Raw genomic sequence first — 21,517 nt, forward strand, 5'->3', positions numbered from 1 at the left:
CATACATGTAGAGTGAAGATCAGAGTGCGTGAACTTTTATCTCTTGTCAATTATATCATTGTATTGAGAATGTTAGCAGCAATGTTTTTGAATTGATTGTTTAGCATGGTCAAGCGCTTCATAAAGAAAACCCATTGTGGGCTTTGTGTCACCATCCATCGGCCTTAGTATTTTGACTATAGGCTGAAATACTTTTAATGTATATATAACCCTACTATAGAAATCATGACCCGACACAATTTTCCTTGCTTAAAGTGTTGGCCCATTCTTTTGTTTGTAAAACTTAGATTTCTGAATTCTTTGGAGTTGAACATTTGTTTTATTCCTTGCTTTTGATTCACAATCACTTGAAGCTGCAAGAACTTTGTTGCAAATTGAGTGATGTCAGGATGAACAATTTCCTTACCTCCAATATATTTTTTATAAGATTTATTGTCCATATATAGTTATAGATGAAGATTGTCACTGTCTTTGCTTCCTCCGATGATTTTTGCACATTTTTCTTTTTTCCAACATCCTCCAAGTAAAGATCGAAACAATGAGTTGAGCATGTAGACCAATATAAATGTGGTCTCTTTTCCATAAACTTTTGGTCAGCTCCTTTAAGTGCTTTTTCATTATTTGTAACAATTTTAACGACATATTCTTCTCTCACTTCATCCATGATTTTATTCATCAACTAGAAGTAGTAATCTGCTTTTCTGCTATCAACATCGGAGGCATCAACAAAATTTATGAAAATTGTTCCTTTGTTGAAGTACACATAAAATTCATAATGTGCTTGTGGTTTATACTATATGTCCAACTGTCACACACTATCATTCCCCTAGTCTCTTTCCATGTGAATTTCAATGTTTTAGTCCATTCACACATATTATTATATTCAGCCTTCAAACACAGTTGAAATTTCATAAGGAGTTGGACATTTAACTTATTGATCAACCTCAATTGTTGCAACAATTAAATTATGAATCCAAGGACACTTGGTTACATTCATGGCCATTGTTTCATAGGTTATAAACTTCCCCATAACTTCTTTAAGCTTTTTCCAAGCTGCATCCATAAAACAACCAGTTATTTTAGGTTGTTTCACGATTCTACTCCTCACTAGATCAATATCTATAGACCTCAAATTAAAATTGATATCTTGCAGCCTTGAAGCGTCACTACAACTTGCACGAGAGCTTCCACCTTTATATTCTCATACCCCCTTGTTTGTTGCCTAAAATGTTGCATTTGTTCCCATTCATATTGGGAATTAAGGCTTGCTTTTTTAGCTTGCATCACTTGCTCAGTAATATAGTCATCAAGATCTTCTTCATTAGTATCCCCTCTTAATTATGCTTTAAACTTATCTTTTTTTTTTTAGTCAACTTTTTTTCTTTTCCATCTAGGAGGAGTTTCATCATGCCTTCTCTATTACACCAATGACTCTAGCCCAACCTGGTATTGTCCTCTATAATGTGTTATATATTGCTACAATCTAGTGATACACCCTTGGTTGCTTTTTTGCAGAGTTTACATTTAATATTATTTCGATGTTCACGTACTTGTGTTCCAAAATCCCATCAAATATCTTCACTTGGAGCACCCTCTAACCTTTTGTTGGGAATTCTTCTCTTGGAAGCATTGTGAAAATTTTACACTACCTGAATGCAAACAAAATATATAAGTTTACAAGAATTGTTAATCAATAATTTGGAGAATAATTATTAATAAAAAATAGTATATTTAATTATCAATAAACTGATGTTCTAAACCAATATTACATAAATATGTCTACATATAATAATACCAAATCAAATTTGGGTAAAAAAAAACTGGCCATATAAATTACTTTTGTTAACCTATAAAATAAATGGATGACTTCCAAAGTAGTGTTGTTTTTAGAATTAATTTTTATTAGCATAATTATACCCTACTCTTCACATTTCTAAGTTTTTGGAGTCACCAATATTGGGTGGGCAAAATTCCCAAATGGTCGTGCACTCCACTCTCATTCCCATTTAGGAGAATTAATTTTCATTCTCTCATTCTCTCATTTCCATTTTATCCATTCTCCTATCTCCTCTCTCATTATCTCAAGTCTCAACACTCTGTAGAAAAGGAACATCTCACACTTTCGTCTCTCAACTACTCAACTCTTAAGCTATCCAAGTTAAAAAAAATTAAGCTCACCGTCATTGTCCAAGCTTCCAATAACATAGGTGCACCACACTACACTATCAACCCATAAGGGGCATCGTGACATGAATGAAGAACGACAAACAGAGGCGATTCAAGTGATTGAGGTGTCATTATCGGCATTGTCATCTCCTCACTTCTCACCGGCTCCTCGATTCTCCGTCCTAAATCCTCGGTGTCTTAGAAAAAATAAATAGAAAAATGATTGAAAAGGTTTTGACTATTGTTTACCTTGCCTTGAAGTGTTTTTGTTTGATGTTGCGGTCGCAATGAAGACGATGCACTATCACGACACAACAGTGGTGGTAGATGGTGATGTTGGCTGCCGACTTGTAAGGATTTCTCTTAGAGGAGGTGAAATTAGAAAGAGAGAGTGAGAAACAATCACAAATAAAATTGATCTATAAGGATTCCTTTGTGCATGAAATTATGAATTATTGATAACATCTCACTACCTTCTACTTTGCATCTCTTTTGCTTTTTTCTAAAAAATTTGTCTTGGAATCTAGTTTGACATATGGAAGTTGGATTAGAAAGCAATTTTGTCTTGTAATCTTGTTGAAAGCAAAAAGTAAATGCAACTTTGTCTTCTAATCTTGTTGCGGTTTTTGGTGTGAATTTCAATCACACTACAATTGCGGTGCATTGCTGAAACCACATCCAAATTTTTGCGATTGCATTAGGTTTGGATTGTATTTTAAATCAGAGCCATGCTCTAACAACTTTTTAAGACTGACTATTGCTCAGATTCATTAAGGAGGTCTATATTCCTATCAACTCCCACCAACACAAGAACACTTTGGAACATGATAAAATTATGAGACACAACACATGACATAAGAATAAGGAATTTTGAAAGTAGACATATAAGTAAATGGACAATTAAAACGTTATGTTCTTCTAAAGCTAATATGCTCACTATTCTAGAACATTTCTTCTCTCATGGAACAATGGAAGTGATGGACGTGAAGCATGGATCACAAGAAACTAAATAAAGGGCATAAAATAAATAGAAGATAAGAAGATATGATAATTTGTTAACAGGACTGGTCAATTGCACATACGTTTTTGGGAGCATTAAACGACAATTGGTAGTAGTATAGAATCAGAATTGTAAGTTATAGCACACCCATAGACCAAAGACTGATGGAGCAATTCTAATTGGTGCTTCTAATTGGTACAAGTTCTCACAAATGACTTGAGTCTAATATCTAACATTGGTTTCTATCCTCCACTCTAATACTAGGCAATATGGGACTTCATACAACAATATATTTGAAACATCCCCAATAATCTCACCTTTAATTGAAATAGATGAATATCTTGCTCCTTAGGAAATATATAAAATAATATCCACCTTAGTGAATATTCAGCTTCACCATCTCCTCCATACAAGAGCATGCTCCCCATTTAGTGTAAGCATTTTTCGAATATCCTTGATAATGTCACCAAGAGCCCAACTCTCTAAACTTGTAGTGCAACTTCCTCGTACCATCGTCTAACAAAACATGTCGTTTAGCTCTTCGTTGCTAAGAAGTGTTTTGGAACTATAGAACCTCTACACCAAAGTTCACCAACAATGACATTCTTCAATATTCATCCCACCTAATTGATGGAGCTTCTTTACAAAGCCTCAACAACTACCACTACTATTTATATCAGCAATCATAGTTCGAAGAACTATCATATCCACCTTATACTCTACTAGCAATTAACATACTTCTCCATGATGTCATAGAATCGTCATAATGATTCACCACTTCACTTTGCATAGAAAATCATAATCTCCAATAGTGAGAGAGACATTGACAACACATATTACAAAGCTTGGTATCCACCTGGGTTCCTATCTCCACCTAGGTCCTAATGCAACATATGTGGATTTTTTGGGGTTTGGATCTATCACGATTGTGATCCCATCTACATTCATGTCATATTTTATTTTCCTTCAACTCACTTGATTTATCCTCGCGCAATGTCTTTAATAGACCTCGTCTAGCCAACACGTTCTTCACTATTCTTTGCCACAATCCAAAGTTATCAGTTTCATCAAACTTCTCCACAATGAGTTTGGCTTTGATAGCAAAGTGTGGTCAGCGGAAGCAATTACTATGAAGTATTAGTTGCAAGCAATGAAATAAAGAGCATAAAATATATAAGAGAGAAGAACACAAAAAATTGTTAACATGATTCGACCAATTGTGCATATGCTCTAGAGAGCGTTGAGCAACTAACAATATATTATTATAAAATAAGGATTACAATTTCTAACTCACCCTTGGACTCAAAACACATGGGGTATTTCTAATTGGTATAAGTTATAAGAAAAAAATTCAATAGATAACATTGATTTCTCTTTCTGCTCCAATACTATGCAATAGAAGACTTCATACAATAATATGTCTCAAGCATTCAACCAGATGCAACCCAAAATAGAAAATATACATAGTTCAAAAAATCTTGAATTACTTTTCTAATAATGAACCACATGATTTTCTACACATTGATGCTATGTGGAAGGTTTCATTTCCAACAATGTGCAAATCACATAATTTGGGAAGGATTCTGTTCTCATCAATTTGCAAGCCTCATCCTTTATGGAGGGTTCCATTTCATTTATGTGATTCTGTTTTTTATTCTCAAAAGGAAAGAAGAGATGGGTTGGGAATGACAACTACCATCCGTAAGAGGAAGAAGACAATGTCGCAGTGTAGGATGGAAAAAACATCAATGACGAAGGAAGTGTGAAATCAAAAAATTTCTTAATTATCATTGGTGGTGAAAACATGATAGAGTTTCACGTTTTAGAAAATAAACTACTCATATGTGTGTCACATGGTTTACTGAATGAAATAATAAAGGTCGTTATATTTTGACTGAAATAATCGGAGATGACTTAGTGTAACTAATGACTTCGACACCTCGTGTGAGTCATGTCAAGGAATCTGAATCAAACAAAAAATATACAATATTAATTTTCACAAGATAACTAGAAGGAAAATTCTGGGAAATTGACATTTAGAGGGATAGAAAATAAAGGGTGATGTTTCTGTCACAAAGGAAGTATATTGTGAAAGTGTTGGAATGCTTAGGCGTGCAAAATACTAAACCAGTCATTACTCCATTGGCGACTCATTTCAAACTTTCAACGGCCTTGTGTCCACAAACTAATAACGAAAGGGATATGTCAAGTGTACTTTATGTTAGTGCAGTTGGCAGTCTCATGTATGTCATGGTATGTACCAGAACTACATATTACACAGGCAGTAAGTGTGGTACAACATACCTATTGTGAGATGGATTATGTGCTACCCGAAAGGTACAACATACCTATTGTATGGAAAAGTCAAAGATACTATAGACAAGACCATCATATTCGTTGACTCGGATTATGTCGGAGATCTAGATAAGCGAAGATCACTCACCGGATATGTCTTTATACTATGAGGTTATACAATTACTTGGAAAGCAATGCTACAATCATTTGTTGCTTTGTCTACAACTGAAGTGGAGTATGTCGTAGTAATAGAAGTTGTAAAGGAAGCCATTTGGGAGAAAGGTCTAGTTGAAGAATTAAGTATACAAGTGGAAGAAACAACCATCTACTGCGATAATCAAAGTGTTATACATTTGACAAAGAATCCAATATATTACGAAAGAATTAAGCATGTTGATATTCAGATGCACTTTATCATAGATATCATGGAGAGAAAAAAAATTTAGATTAAGAAAATAACCATTGCGGATAATTTGGCAGACATGACGGCGATACCAAGTCCAAAAATTGTCTAGACTTGATTGATGTTCAGAATCTCTAGTGGGTATGAAGAAGAGTAGCAAGAAAATAGCTATGACGGTCTTTTAGCCAATGTGGAGATTTATTAAATATTGGCTAAAATAAAAAGAAAATCATGTGACCTTCTTGTAGCCAAGCAAAAGAAGTGGTTAAATATTAGCTTAAACAAAGAGAGAATGATGTGGTCTTTTTGTAGCCAAACAAAAGAAGTGGCTATAGTGAAGCCAACATGCATGCTTTTTATTTTGGCCACATAATCTTCAAAAGTTTCAACTATAAATAGGAATGCTCCAAGTCATTGTAAGACATATCAATACTTTAAACTTAATGCATACTCTATCTTCTTATTCTTTTATTCTCATTACTCTTCAGTCGTGGACGTAGACAAATTGTCGAACCACATTAAAAAATTGTTGGGTTTATTCAAGTGTGAAGTCTCACATTGGACATAAGGGGATAAGTGAAAAAGTTTATAAGTGGAAAAGACTCATAGAACCACCATTGCCTTAAGGTTTTGGTTCAAGATATGATGTCTCACTTGTGACTCTCCACTTTTCTCACACCCCAATAACAATGAAACTCCACGGTCTTGGTCTAGTCAAACAAGTGGTATCAGAGCCGATGGCTCGACTAGGACAGTGGACTTAAGGGGGAGTGGACTGGTAAGTGTAAAGTACCCAAACTTAAGGAGGAGGTTGTTGGGTTTATTCATGTGTGAAGTCTCACATTGAATATGAGGGGAGAAGTGAAATGATTTATAAGGAGAAAAGAAGCATGAAACTAACTCAAGGTTTTGATTCAAGACGTAGTGTCTCACTTATCACTCTCTACTCTTCCAATGCCCAATAATAATGGAACTCCTGGTGGTTAAAGGTTCTTCCATCAACAAAGTCAAATACTAAAGTAGGGGATAGATGAATACTTGACAATTAGGTGCCACTTTCTCATTAATTGGGAGGGTCCACAATATTAGAGGGGAGGCACCTAGAGAGATCTTAGCTATAGTAGTTCTTTCCAAAACCCCGAAAAAACAAAATTTTCCCAAACCTCTTAGTTTTGGCCCAAAATGTCCTCAACCTCCACCGTGGTGGTTCTAGACAATGGCGGGGGCCTAATCAAAGCCGGCCTTGGCGGCGAACGTGATCCCTCCACCATTCTCCCCAACTGCCTATACCGCTCTCCCGCCTCCAAAAAATGGCTCCACCCAAACCCCCTTCCCACAACCACCACATCAACCACCACAACAACCATTGAACCGGACCTAACCTCCGCCGCAGTTCGTCGCCCCATTGACCGTGGCTACCTAATAAACCCAGACCTCCAGCGCGAAATCTGGTCCCACCTCTTCTCCTCAATCCTCCACATAAACCCTTCCCACTCTTCCCTCCTCCTCACTGAACCCCTTTTCACTCTCCCCTCCATTCAGCGCTCCCTCGACGAGCTCGTGTTCGAAGATTTCAACTTCAACTCACTCTATGTAGCTGACTCTCCTTCCTTAGTCCATCTCTACGAGGCTAGTCGCAGACCCGATACACTCGTGTCTCGAGCCCAATGCAGCCTCGTAGTGGACTGTGGATTCTCATTTACTCATGCATCTCCTGTTTTTCAAAATTTTACACTTAATTACGCTGCCAAGAGGATCGATTTGGGTGGGAAGGCGCTCACTAATTACCTTAAGGAGCTTGTGTCTTTTCGGGCTGTTAATGTCATGGAAGAGACTTTCATTATGGATGATGTCAAAGAGAAGCTCTGCTTTGTTTCCCTCGATGTTCCTCGTGACCTCACCATTGCGAGGTTCGTTGTTATTCATATTGGAAGATCATGACAGTTTTCTTGCATTTGAAGTTTGGAATATGTATTGTGTTGTCAACAAATTAATTAAATATAGTCCATGTTATACATATTGTTAATAAGTAATTTGTATGTTATTGCTATGTTCGGGATTTGAGTGAGGGTATCCCTTAAGCTGCAAAGCATTGTAATGCTTGGTCATTTAAGTGGGGGATGCATAGAGAGTAATGAAAGTATGAGAAAGAATATGAGTTAGAGACTCTATAGGGTTTTATGCTATTTTTATAGAGGTGAGTGGGTTTATCTACCATGGTCGAAAGTGGTGAAGTAGTGATCACCCCTTTCGGATCGTATTCAGCTTGCTATGCTGCGAGGATGACTGCCTCTATGGCAGGCTCTATCCTTCTGATCCTCCTCCCGTCATGGCGGTTGGAGAGTGAAGGTTTATACATTCAAAGCACTTAATAGTTAGCTCAAGTAAGCGGGGGAATTAGTAGAGAACTAGAGATTAATGATGGTACCAGGGAGAATATGAGTTAGAGGCTCTCTGAGGTTCTATGAGATTTATAGGAGGTCAGTGGATTTTTCTACCATGGTGATAGTTGGGAAGCAGTGGATCACTTCCCTTCTGATTGTCCTCAGTTTGCTATGCTGCCAGCAAGGCCGCCTCTATGGCAGAAATAAGTTTGGTGGCGCAAGGTAGAGTAGATGAAATGCAGTCTGGCAATGCAGGTCTAGGGTGGTTTGGCAAAGTAGGTGAGGTTGTTGAGCTCACTCGGATTCATTGGTGATGGGTTGGTCTGTTGGGCTATGGACATGAAGTTCTCGGCTCAGAACAATTATTAGCAGATAAAATACTGTATGAAATTTAGAGTGTATCTATTGTTAATATGTGTTCCTCGCTTTTATTTTATTTTGCTTTGCATTTTGTATCTTAGGTATATGCATTTTTATGTTATATTTTTCTTCGTTAAGATTTACGTTGGCAGTAAATATGGATTTCAAATGTTGGTTTATAGGAATAGGGGAAAAGACAATCTCTTCAGGTCCACATATGTGCTTCCAGATGGTGTTACACACATGAAGGGGTTTGTTAAATATCCAGAACAAGCACACAGGTATCTCTCTTTGGCAGATGGTGGACTTTCTCGTCCTCCGGAGGGAGATATGAATTGCCTGGAATTTGCTGAGCGTCCTGAGGAGAGAAAGACAGTTGATTTGACAAAAAATGTATTCATAGGCATCTCTTTTTGTTTGACGTTTATTCATATTTATGGTCGTGATTTTTATTTTTAGCTTTCACTTTGTCTTCTGTAGGAATTTGACTTGACAAATGAACGATTTCTTGTCCCAGAGATGATCTTCCACCCTGCAGATTTAGGTCTGTATAAATGTAATACTAAATTTTGAATGAAATACAACACAATATGTTAGGTGAATCCGTGAATGTAAATGAGGATATTAGTCTTCTTTGATACTTTTCCCATCATTATTATATGTTCTTTGGTTCGCAGGAATGAACCAGGCTGGGCTAGCAGAATGCATTGTACGAGCAGTTAATTCCTGCCATCCACACCTCCACCCTGTACTCTATGAAAGGTTAACCAATTCAAAGGATTTGATTTGATGATCCTGTTTGTTATTATTTGCATTTTCTTAATTCTGTTCCATTTTTCAATATTGGGTTCTTTTTATTTTTGGGCAGTATTATTTTAACTGGTGGAAGCACCTTATTTCCTCAATATGCTGCGAGACTGTAAGTTTTTTGTTTAGGCCACTACGCTTTGTACCATGATACATTAAATTTCTTTACTTTGTTACTTAATTTTTTTTTTTGCCATAGTATAATGTTGTGTACAAAATTTAATAATTGATTCAAAATTTTGTAGAGAGAAGGAGCTTCGACCTCTAGTTCCTGATGACTATAATGTGAAAATAACTGCTCAAGAAGAGTAAACATCTTGACTTAATAGTTTTGTTTCCTGCATGTTGAGAATTTCCATAAAAGAACTTAAGCTTCTTTTACAGTCCAATTTTAGGTGTTTGGCGTGGAGGATCATTGTTGGCATCGAGTCCAGATTTTGAAGCAATGTGTGTCACCAAGTCTGAGTATGAGGAACATGGTTCTGCTAGGTGTCGCAAAAGATTCTTTCACTAAATACTGCAAGCTACCATCATGGCTGATCTTGTATGTAAGCATGTACTATTTAGTTATTGTAATTCATAAATATTTCATTGTTATTCTCTCTCATTTCCTAATCCTTACACCTTTCTAAAAAAACAAGTAGGACATGGAAGGGGAGACACTGGACTGCCAGTTCAAAAAGTGCGCAAAGGGAGAATGTTTATTAAACCCACTGTGAGTAATTGCATTATTCAGCCAATGTTCAGTCAACAAATCTTTTCAATGGATTTTTTTTGCCAAGGGGTGTATTCAGGATCATCTTCTCTGGAAAAGGGTTTATTTGAGAAGCTATATGGTCCAGTTTCCAAGACAGCTGATGCAGCCAGACCTGTATTTTGGATCAGAGTGCATAGGATGGCAAGTTACCTTTTGTGTGGATGTGTGTGACTGATTTCGAAGTCCATCTAATGCGGTATCGAATTATTTTGCGAATGATATATATTGCATCATCAGAAGTTAGCCTTAAGAATTTCATTACCTTATTTTACAGTGTAGTTCTGTGAATTGTGTGGATTCTTTTTTGTAAATATTCTTACTGTTATTCTACCTCAAGTTGCGTTTCCTTCTTTACTTTCTAGTTGTTTTCTGCAGATTATGTCTTGCTTGAGCAGTACAGCTATTAAATTTTAATGGCACCACATCCGTCAGCTCCACTCGATTTTCATGATCTGTTTGAATTGATTTTAATGTGTTTAAATAGCTTATAATTAGAAGTTATAGTTATCCACCACCATGCTCAATCAACCAGTTTTAGTCCCAGTATCAACTAAAAACCACGAATCATCGAGTCACATTGACAGAGAAATTGGAGTTGCATATATTCATGTGACTTGCTCACAACCTCTTTGGTATGAATCTAATTTGAAACAGATTTTGAAAATGTTTACATTCATTTTCAATGTTACTCATGATAAAACTTTGTTCTGAAACAAATACATAAGTTATTGTTTTTGTTATTTGTATTCTGTGATGGCTGATGTTTCATGAATTGAATATTTGTTCTTCATGTGTGTAGCATGTAAACCGTGCTCCCCTGTTCAACTTAGTGTGCATTTGGGTGACATTGGAGCTGGCTTCAGTTCATATGCCATGATGATTTTAAGGGCATTTTGGTGTGGATATCAGTTGAAAATGACATTTGATTTTTAGGATTACCAAAGATGCCTTTTACCATGTTAAGTAGAGAGTAAATACACACTTCAGTCTCTCATGTGTTTCGACCTTATCAGTTTGGTTCCTCCAAAAATTGAAAAATCTAAAATGGTCCCCAAAGTGTTTCAAATGTGCATTCAACAAACAACTTAGGGTCAAATTAGTCAATTTTAGGATCAAATTAATCATGTTTAGGGTCAAATTAGTTTATATCAAGGGTTGTAAAATATGCTGAAAAATATTAATTTGACCTGCACTTGAAATTTCTAGGGACCATTTTGGGTTTTTCAATTTTTGAGAGAGTAAACTTGTAAGGTTGAAAAATATAAAAAACTAAAATGAATATTTACTCTAAATATTAATATGTGTTTGTCTATGCCTTCTAGTGTAGACAAGCCTCCTTAATGAATTCCAAGCGTAGGACAGTAAGAAACATAGCTAAATGTGATACTTAGTGTCATATGCTCTCCTACACGTATTGGACCCTCCTCATAGTCAGTGTCCAGTTAAAAAATTATTTTCTTCGGCTAGGAGATGTGTTCTACTCGCATTTTGCTTTAGATTTTAGAGGTGAATATAAAATATGCTAACATTTTTCCTTTCTCCTTTTTATCCAAAAGACAGTTGAAGAAGTTGGTTCTAAGATGGAATGTTATATAAATCATCATTATAATATTATATCTATAGATATATATTTGAGTGAGATGGCAAAATTTAATCGCGCGGGCATGCCCATATTGATTTAACGGATAAAATTTAATGTTCTTCCTGTTTTAAAATGGGCTATCGGATTTGCGCGGCCTGCAAACATGGTTGAATAATTAAAAAAAAACAAAAAGTTCATACAATAAATGAAATTAAATTAAATTAAATAAAGTAGTTGAAGATAAAAAATTAACAAAAGTTTTGATATTGTATATAAAGTTTAATAAATCACATTAGATTAATTTTTTTTTAAGAATTAAAAATCACATTACATCATAACTTAATTAAAAAAAATTATTTTTTTCAACTTTGTGGAGCCACATGCCCCTACCAATCTACCATCATGCGAATAGATCAGCTCATAGAGGGCTGGTTCAAGAAGATGAAATTGTGTGTTAAGAGATTCTGGTGGTAGACATATATAAGGTGATGATGGAAAGACTTTTCTACTAGTTTTGGTCAGAAGTGATATTCATTTTGAATTTTTTGATTCAGCATGTTTGAAGTCTTGAACCAAATTTACATAATTTCATAGCGGTTTTGGTGTAAGTTTTATGTTGTTCGTTTTTTTATATTATTATTACAGGTTAGGTAGATTAAATGAAGAAAGTGTCTAACTATGGTTATTTAAATAATTCTGTTCCTTGTTACGTGCTGCACAATGGCACCTTTAAAGCTGTTTGATTATTCTTATAGGAAGGAGTCATTATAATTTGTGATTCGGACATTTCCACCCACACAAATCAAGCAAATAGGCAAACATAAAATCACAAGTTTATAACTGTTCAACCTTCATCACAAAAGGTCACTTTCTTCTTTGACAAATACATAAAATTCTTACCAACAAGGTATTAGTCTATAAGTATAAGGTTCTATTAGATTTCAAGATAACTAAAATATAAAAGTTCTATTCATGTGAGCAACACTTGTTACTAGGGGCAGTCACACATCCTGAAAAAAATTAATTCATTACCTAAAAAATATATTAATTGTACGAGGAAAAATACACAATTTTTATCTTATCCAGATGCTCATTTGTATCATTTGTCTTTCCTTATCATAGTCTTCTCACACCAACTCGTACAAATTTCCATTAGTTCCTTTTCATTTTACCATAAGCAAAACATGCATAACAACATCTATAATCAATAATAATGTTTTCATTCTTATATGAGTATCACACATTATGTTATAATTTATTATAACTTCCCATAAAATAAGAAAAACATTTATTTTTTTTCACATGACAAACATTATTCTTATTCTTTTTTGGGTCTCATAACCTAGATGGAGATCACATGTCATCATTCATGTCTCATTTGGTGTACTAAGCCAATCATAAAGTTTCATTCATTTAAAAAGCAAAATTATAAAAACAGAAATTAATATTTTAATATTATTTTGTGATGTTTGATTGGTCCGGGACAGGTAATCCTTGTCCTGGTAACTTACCCTTACTTTTATATTTTATAATAAATATTGTAAAACACTAAGAATAATTACTTATTTATTTATTAATAAATTAAAAATTATTATAATTTATTAGAAATGTCAGAAATTAATTATAATTGGTGGACTTTTGGATCAAGGAAAACTACTTAAGGTTCTTCGATTTTTTTTTAATTTTGGTTTCCGTAAAATTTTAATTTTTTGTAATAATTTTATATTTTTTTTGATGTTTCTATATATATTTGTGCTTGTATTTATTCATGGTTTGTGTATTTTTATTGTTCTTCTCTCCTCAATATGGAGTATTCTTATTTAGTCACTTTTATTCTTATTTAAGAATAAAATATAAAAAATAGTAGAAAATAGAATAAAAATATTCTTATTATATTAAGAATAATATTAAGAACTGATGCTCTATCTCTATTCATATCACAATTCATCATCTCTTATCAAGTGTCATCAAGTATCCTCCTACAGAAATAATAGCATCCCATTTTATTCTGGTCCATAAAAACATTACGTAGTATTTTATATTAAATAAATTAAATATTATAATATATCTATAAAAATCAAAACTGCAACAAAAATAAAATTAAACATATTGAATTTAGATTGCATAATCAAACATGCAAGTATGCATGACTTATTTTTTCCTTTGATTTTATTTTAGGGGCTTGACCTCCACTTAAAAGAGTTGTGGCCACTGAAAATGCATCAAGCTTGAACGCTTTAACTTTTAATATACCATATATACTAATTTTTTTAATATAATAATGATATATTCTCTAATCAATTTAAAAAGTTTTTTATTATAATAAAATGATATGTGTTAACATGGCATAAGCAGAATGTGACACATATCGTTTTCCTATTTTAGGAGAATTTTTAAACTAATTTATTATAAGAATAATATTTTTTTCATTTTTGAAATGTTAAGAACAAATGAGTGTGAGAATTCAAAGACTTGAGCTACATGAATTCATTCGGCACAAAAGAATATTAATGATAGGGTAAATGTGAGACAGGTTAAGCATGTCTCTCACTCGTCTTTAAATATTGATCGGATTAATTTTTGAATCCGAACTTGTCCCTAATTAGGATGTGACGCGTGAAGGATGAGTCTAAAATAAAATGAGTTTAATAGGGACGGGTGACCCGGACATAAACCTGAACCCGTCCTTTTTTAACGTCGCGTCTATCCGTTTTAATCAAGTCTGACTTTTTTATTTATTTGGACGGGTTAGACCCGTCCCTAAATCATCGGGTTGATACAAATTTACGGGTTGGATCGGGTCTCGCTCCATCCTAATTAATCATTAACTTTCAGATTTTTTATTGTTGGCATTAATATTTTTAAATATACAATGAATCAAATAAAAAATAAGATATACCTTTGCCATTTGAAAAATGACAGCAAAATTATGTGATGAATATTTTGTCAAAAACTAAAAATTATATAATAGATAAATTAAAAAGGGAGAAATAATTATTTTTAACTGTTAAATTATTTTTTACTAATAAAGTTAAAATATTATATTTTTTTAATATTATATAAGAATTGTGATTCCAATAATTTTGTCATATAATCTCATCAATCCATAAAGTTTAAATTCTTTTACATATGTTTTTTATTTAAATATAACCAAACGCAATAACATTTTTAAATAATGAAATAAATATAACTTTTAATTTATATTGTATGGACTCTACCATTAGTAAATACATTATATACTTATAAAATTTGGGTAAAGAATGACATGACATTTTTATACTTTATATAAAATTAGATGACACTTTTATTCTTTTATACCAAAGAAAAATAACAACTTATTTCTTTAGTATTGGAGATGATTATTTTTCAAAAAACTTATTATGAAATAGGAAGTTAAAAAGTGTTTTTTTTAAAAGGGGTGTGGTTAACTTAACTAGACTTGCAATTCTAAGATTTACCTATTGAAGTTGTATTTCTTCAACATGAAGTTAGATAGTATTATTGTTGATGAGTTGACCGTTGTTGAAGAGGAAAAACCATTTTCTAACTTAACCAAGAACTAACGACCATAACTACGCTTTTTCAAGTTAGGATTTTCTCCACTAATAAAAAGATAAGTGCTTCAAAAAATAAAATAAAAATATAATTTTTAATGATACATTTACTCTTTTCATTATAATAAAATTATATTTTTTGCCACTACAAACAAGTACAAAAACATGCACTTACCTTTCTATTAATAAAGATGATTATTTTTCTATATTCAACAACTCTTACGTTAGGCATCTAATTTGTCAAATGACAATAGCACTACTGATTTGTTATATTGGACTTCCAGTATTGAATGGGTTGGAATTGATAAATGTATAAAATTTTAATCTATTTAATTCAAAAAAATAAAAAATTTGAATTTTTAATTTTTTTTGATACCACATATTAGAATCTCGGTGTAATAGATGATGAAAATTCCAATCAATGTGGACATTACCATTTTGAGACTAATTGGTTGAGTTTAATGTACTAAAATTGACCCGGAAGTTAGATATAATCACACAACATAATCAAATATGAAATAAATAAATAAATAAATATATATATATAATATATAAAATTGGTATGTCGGGTTCTATCAGTGAAGGCTGCTTTGACGAGATCCTTGTACCAAAATTTATAATTTAGTTTATCATTTATTAGTATTATTTTTATTTAAGAATTAATAATGATTAAATATATGGTAAATAATATAGTGATAATATAAAAAGAGTGTAAAATGTATACACTAATAATGTAAAGATTTATATGCACTTCATAATTTATCATTCATTTAAATTATCTTTTTAAAAAAGTCAACAATAATTAAACATCAATGATGAATATATAATGACAGTATATAAAACTATACTGTGTATATATATTTTTCTCATATAAAAAATATGTAAGTATGAATTATTTCACATATAAATATAAAATATGTGAATTATTACATTAAACAGAAAACAATATGGGCAGCCGACATGCCCAATCCAAATACACTATAGAACAATCTCTAAATCCAACAAATGAATACTGTTGAATCACTCTATATATATAATATAAAAAGTAACATAAATTATACAAGTATAATAACAAATAAAATCATCCCATGCTCACTAGTACTCATCAAATGATGAAAGCAAAGCCAAAGGACACGATTGTGACCATATATCCAAAGGGAACCATAGAAGGGGCAGAACTGAATGGTGAAAGAGCTGAAGCTGAAGGTCCAATGTTAGTAGTGGGAGATAAAGCTTCTGCTGGGGAGAGAGCAGTGCCAGTGGAACTATTAACAGTGACATTAATAGCTAGCTTCTGTCCCAAGGCACAGTGATCTGTGTATGTACTTGTGAAAAAATACTCACCAGTTGTGTTTAGAATGATTCTTGTTGGACTACTTTTATATACAGCCACAGTATTATTTGTTTCACATTTCTCATAAACTTCCTTGGTGACAACTGCAACATCTTGAGTTCCATTTATATAGTAGAAAACTGCAGCACAAGAAAACTTAGTCAGGGATAAGCAGTCCTTCAAATTGCGAATCGCATCATGTGATGCGGCTGCAATATTATAATTGTAGTAGCCACTGTAACCATATCACATCGCAATTGCAGTGACACCAAATCTCAATGATATAGCCACATCCGGCCGCAATACAACTATATCAAACCGCATTTGGGCCACAACGGACCACATTATGCCACATCGGACCGCATCAAACTCAAAATTATTTTTTTAATCACAAAATAATTCACACTCCAATAACCACAACCCTATCACAACAACTGCAATAACAACAATCGCAATAACCACAACCAACCAATACCCTTAATTTAAAACACTAGGAATCAATACATGCCAACTATATATATATATATCATATAATCAACTGTGTTATAAGCAACTCTGTGACAATTTTTTGGTTTTATCTATACTATATATAAAGGCAAAACATAGTGTAATTTCTACCATGGTGTAATTTCCACTTCCTGTTTTGCCCTTAATATTATTTAATATTTACAAAAAAACTATATAATCATAAATAACATTCATCAACACATTAATTAACCATATTTTTTCACATTAAATTGAACATTATCTTAAATACAAAGAAAATATTATTAAATGTACATCGAACACCATCAATATATTCCAATTCTAAAAAATAAAATATATAAAAATTGATTGTGTAATACCATGCAATATTGTTCAGCAGACACGAAGTGCCTGTACACGCTAGTAATTATAAAACCAAAAGTTATCACAAAAGTTTTAGCTATGGGTAGTATAAATATCATTTTTGTTATATAAATAATTGTACAACATGTTTTGAAGGTTTGAGTTTATACCAAGAGTGTCTCCAATTAGAAATAGTTTATTGTAAGCCCATGCTTCATATTCACTTTCACCACCTGGGGGCACAACCCACCCTAACTTGTCACCAACAGTGTAGTTCAATGGTTCTCTAGGACCAGGTACATGAATGGCTAGCTTTTGACCCTTAAAGCAGTGGTTGTCTAAGGTACTTGTGAAATAATAATCAGCACCTGCAACATCTAAGGTGAAATTTGCAAGGCTAGTGTTCTTAAGGGAAATTGGGTTGGTTGTGTTGCAGCTCAAGTATGCTTCCTTTGTAACTCTTGCTACATCTTGTTCTCCATTTGTGAAATTGAATGCTGAAAAAAAAATTAAAATTTAGAATAACCCAAAATGAATTATTAATAAAATAACCATATTTAAGCCATAGAATTAATTATTATTGGACATGAAAATTGGAAAGTGTATTTAATGAAACTTACTGAGAATGTCTCCAACTTCAAAGTCTTGCAATGAAGCCCAATCATCATAAAATATAGGGCCACCTAGTGGAATTGCCCATCCAAAGTCTCCTCCAACAACATGCACTTCCTCTGCATTGATATTTTGCAATGAAGCACACAAAGCCAAGGACAAAATGACAAATTTCACAGTATTGATAAAAACCATTGTTGTTTAGATTGTTCCTACACTTAAGGTTTGTGTCTCTAGGATTATTATGGTATCTTACTAGATCTGTTATTTATAAATCTAAGTTAAAGGGTTTGTTAATAGATGATGTTGAGTTCATATGAATGCCCCTTCTCTTTGATTGGTCAATATAAGTTTTGTCTTTAATGTATTTCTAGAGGGTCATCTTTTCAAGTCTTTAACTGTTTTATTAATATTTATTAATTGTACAACATAAATATTTATATGCAGTTAGTTATCATCTATATTGTTATATTAATTATGTTAATTATGTTTTAGAGTCTAATAGATAATGAAATAACACTATAACAAAACCCATTTTATAATATGAGTATATACATTTTTTTGGACAAGGATAATCTGTCCCACAATTTTCTTGTCCCTGTGTTCGAACCCATCAAATTTCATAAAATAATATTAAAATACTAATTTTTGTTTTTATAATTTTTGTTTTTAAATGAGTGGAGAGTAAGACATAAAATGAGATATGTCATCCACATCCCATTTTTTTCCACTATAATTCTATCATATGACCAAGTACCCTTGAGTGTACAAATGGAAAAGAAATTTGCCTCTTTCAAAAGCCTTGTCCTTGACCCCGTCAATGATACTAAATTATCAACAAATTTGTGCAGATCTAATATTTGGAAATCAAAGATAACTGCTATATCTCTCTGCTTAGTTCGTAAACAATCTATTGCATTAACTATTTTCAAACAATATCCGGAGACCATATCTGTTACCTTAATTTTTATATCACTCAATATATCATTAATTATGATTGGTTGATTAAATTAAAATTATTTAATATTTTTTTGGTCAATGACATCTTTTAACCCATGGAGGAGTGACACAAAGTTGTAGATAGCAAATGTGTTCCAATCCCCTGAAGCTTCTGTATTTTTGAATTGAAAAAATATTGCCAATAACGTTTTTAGATTTATAAATACAACATTGTGATTAACAAACTCTTACGACTAATTTTTTATTATAATATGCAACTTCCTTTCCTTATTATTTTCCGCATTTTTTTTACTTAATTGTTGTAGAATTTGGTTATAGAAAAACATTATTATTTATCAAAATAAAGTTTTTTATAAATGATATATCCTTTTACTATGTATAAGAGGATGACAAGTGTTACAAAGTTGTACCTTATTACATATTAATTAATAATTGATTTATAGGTTACATGTTATAAAAAAATAAAGATTTAAAATGTTTTTTTATAAACAAATGGAAAGCTTTAAATTTTTTATTGAGTCAGAAATAAGTTCTTACATTGGAAACACAAATTTATCTTAATAAATAAGATTACAATAATTAAAAAATAATAATATACTGTTCCGAATTTTCTAATTACATGGGAAAAGTTTTGAATGGTTTTTGTTCTCCCAAGACGATAGTATATATTTTAAAAAAATCATCTAATATTATGAAAATATTTTGGAGAATGACTTGGAAGATATCAAAAACTGTTAGTAAATATTTATTTTGGTCTTTAAAAATTTATGCACGTACCAATTTGATCAAAAAATAATTAAATTAGTACTTAAAAATTATAAATGTAAGTCAAAATAATCTGTATGAAAAATTAAATCGATTAATTTGATACATATTTGATGTATTTGGAATCATTTTTAGTATTTTATTTTTAAATACCAAATTAATATGCATAAAAAATTAAGAGATAAAAATATATATTTACTCTAAAATTAATTCCTATCATCCATACATGACATTTCCATTACTTCCCACAATTAGCAGTTCAATATAATATTCAGCTGTGTTCGAAACTTCTAACGAAGACGTCAAAAAATATTTTTTAGAGTATGAGATTTGACTTATTCCTATAATGTTATATGTCTAAATTATACTAAACAAACTTTCTTACCAAAAACTTAAAAATCTTCCACGGAGAACATTCTACTGAAGATCTTCATTGATGACAATTCAACTTCAAGGTTGTTGGGTTTTATTAATTTTTAAAATAAAAATGTGTACTGTTTCATTTACGTGTCCATCGCATAAATTCACTTGTCTTAAACAAACTAATTATCAGTAAGAAATGTATTATGCTGCAAGATGACTACATGAGCAATTCAAACACGCTTAATAAATTAAATTTATGTTAGGGTATTTTGCTTTTAGGTTTAATACAACAGTTTAATATCTATGTACTTTTAATGTAATTTTTTTTAAAGAGAAAATATATTATTTACCATTTATTTATATTAAATTTATTTAAGAGTTAAAAAATAATTAATATATATGATAAATAATATATTAACTATATAAACAACTTTATACGATTGGTGTATAGATATTAAATTATTAATATAATTGGTTCATGTTAGTTGGTCGTGTATCACAGTCTCAAGTAGTTGCGATCTTCACAATATATTGGACAAGTGTTAAATTTTAACGAAATTGTTGATTAAACTAGTTTAGCAGTGCAATATGGAGAAAAAGAAGGAAAAAATATGCATACATAGTAGAAGTTTTATATTATTATTGTTTCAACTATAATTTATATTTAATTATTATTCACTCTTTTAAAAAATAATCTAAATGAATTATAAATGTACAGTAACCGTATAAAAATCTTTGCTGTGAGACTATGTACAAATACACTAAAAAAGAAATAGTGTGCTTCCACATGTATACCATCCTTTTTAAAAATTAACCATTAGAGGATTTCCCGCCTTTTGAAAGTAAAAACATAATGCCGACTTCAAGGCAATTTCCTGCAACTGAATTTAATAAAATTCCAAGTAAAAAGTCGGTTACAACAACTAACTACTCTACTGAGAAATATGGCAGAGTTAGGCTTAAAAATATTGGTTGCATCGTTCTTATTTACCCTTTCTACACACTAGGGTAAATGACATGTACATGTTTGTATTGTTTGGAAATTTTGGGAAGGTAATTTTGCTTTGGTATAAATTTGTATATTCTCACATAATATTACTACATGTGTCTGGACACAAATGAAAACCTTATACCCATGTACTTTAGATTACCTAATGTTAGTATCGGCATCCTCCTTGCCATGGTTGTTGTGTCATATCTTGTATAAGCATAATGGACTACTTAGATTGTTTCAAGTATTATCATTTTTGTGTGAACTTTTGAGTATTGACATGTTATTGTCCTTTCAGTTCTCATGTATTTTTTATTATTTATAAGAACACCTCAACTTGACACTTGATCATTTAAA

The 21,517-nt window shown here is 32.0% G+C and overlaps 2 protein-coding genes across 6 annotated transcripts; one reads left to right on the forward strand and one right to left on the reverse strand.

Moving 5' to 3' along the window:
* On the forward strand, positions 6,979-10,603 carry LOC109328744 (actin-related protein 6). 5 transcript variants are annotated; one of them, XM_019562346.1, is made up of 8 exons: positions 6,979-7,774; positions 8,791-9,001; positions 9,089-9,152; positions 9,286-9,370; positions 9,477-9,527; positions 9,661-9,723; positions 9,800-9,963; positions 10,040-10,603. In XM_019562346.1, exons 1-7 carry the CDS (start codon positions 7,047-7,049, stop codon positions 9,927-9,929), a joined length of 1,332 nt encoding a protein of 443 aa, XP_019417891.1. In that variant the 5' UTR covers positions 6,979-7,046; the 3' UTR covers positions 9,930-9,963; positions 10,040-10,603. The 5 variants fall into 5 exon arrangements, with proteins under 5 accessions (XP_019417891.1, XP_019417894.1, XP_019417890.1 ...); XM_019562349.1 differs by having other exon boundaries at positions 10,060-10,603; XM_019562345.1 differs by having other exon boundaries at positions 9,800-9,959.
* Positions 16,221-18,317, reverse strand: LOC109328745 (early nodulin-like protein 1). Its single transcript, XM_019562350.1, has 3 exons — positions 18,090-18,317; positions 17,640-17,966; positions 16,221-16,781 (listed from the first exon to the last, which is right to left on the reverse strand). Exons 1-3 carry the CDS (start codon positions 18,274-18,276, stop codon positions 16,414-16,416), a joined length of 882 nt encoding a protein of 293 aa, XP_019417895.1. The 5' UTR covers positions 18,277-18,317; the 3' UTR covers positions 16,221-16,413.

This window comes from Lupinus angustifolius, chromosome LG15 (genome assembly GCF_001865875.1).
Source record: "Lupinus angustifolius cultivar Tanjil chromosome LG15, LupAngTanjil_v1.0, whole genome shotgun sequence".
Taxonomy (NCBI): Eukaryota; Viridiplantae; Streptophyta; class Magnoliopsida; order Fabales; family Fabaceae; genus Lupinus; species Lupinus angustifolius.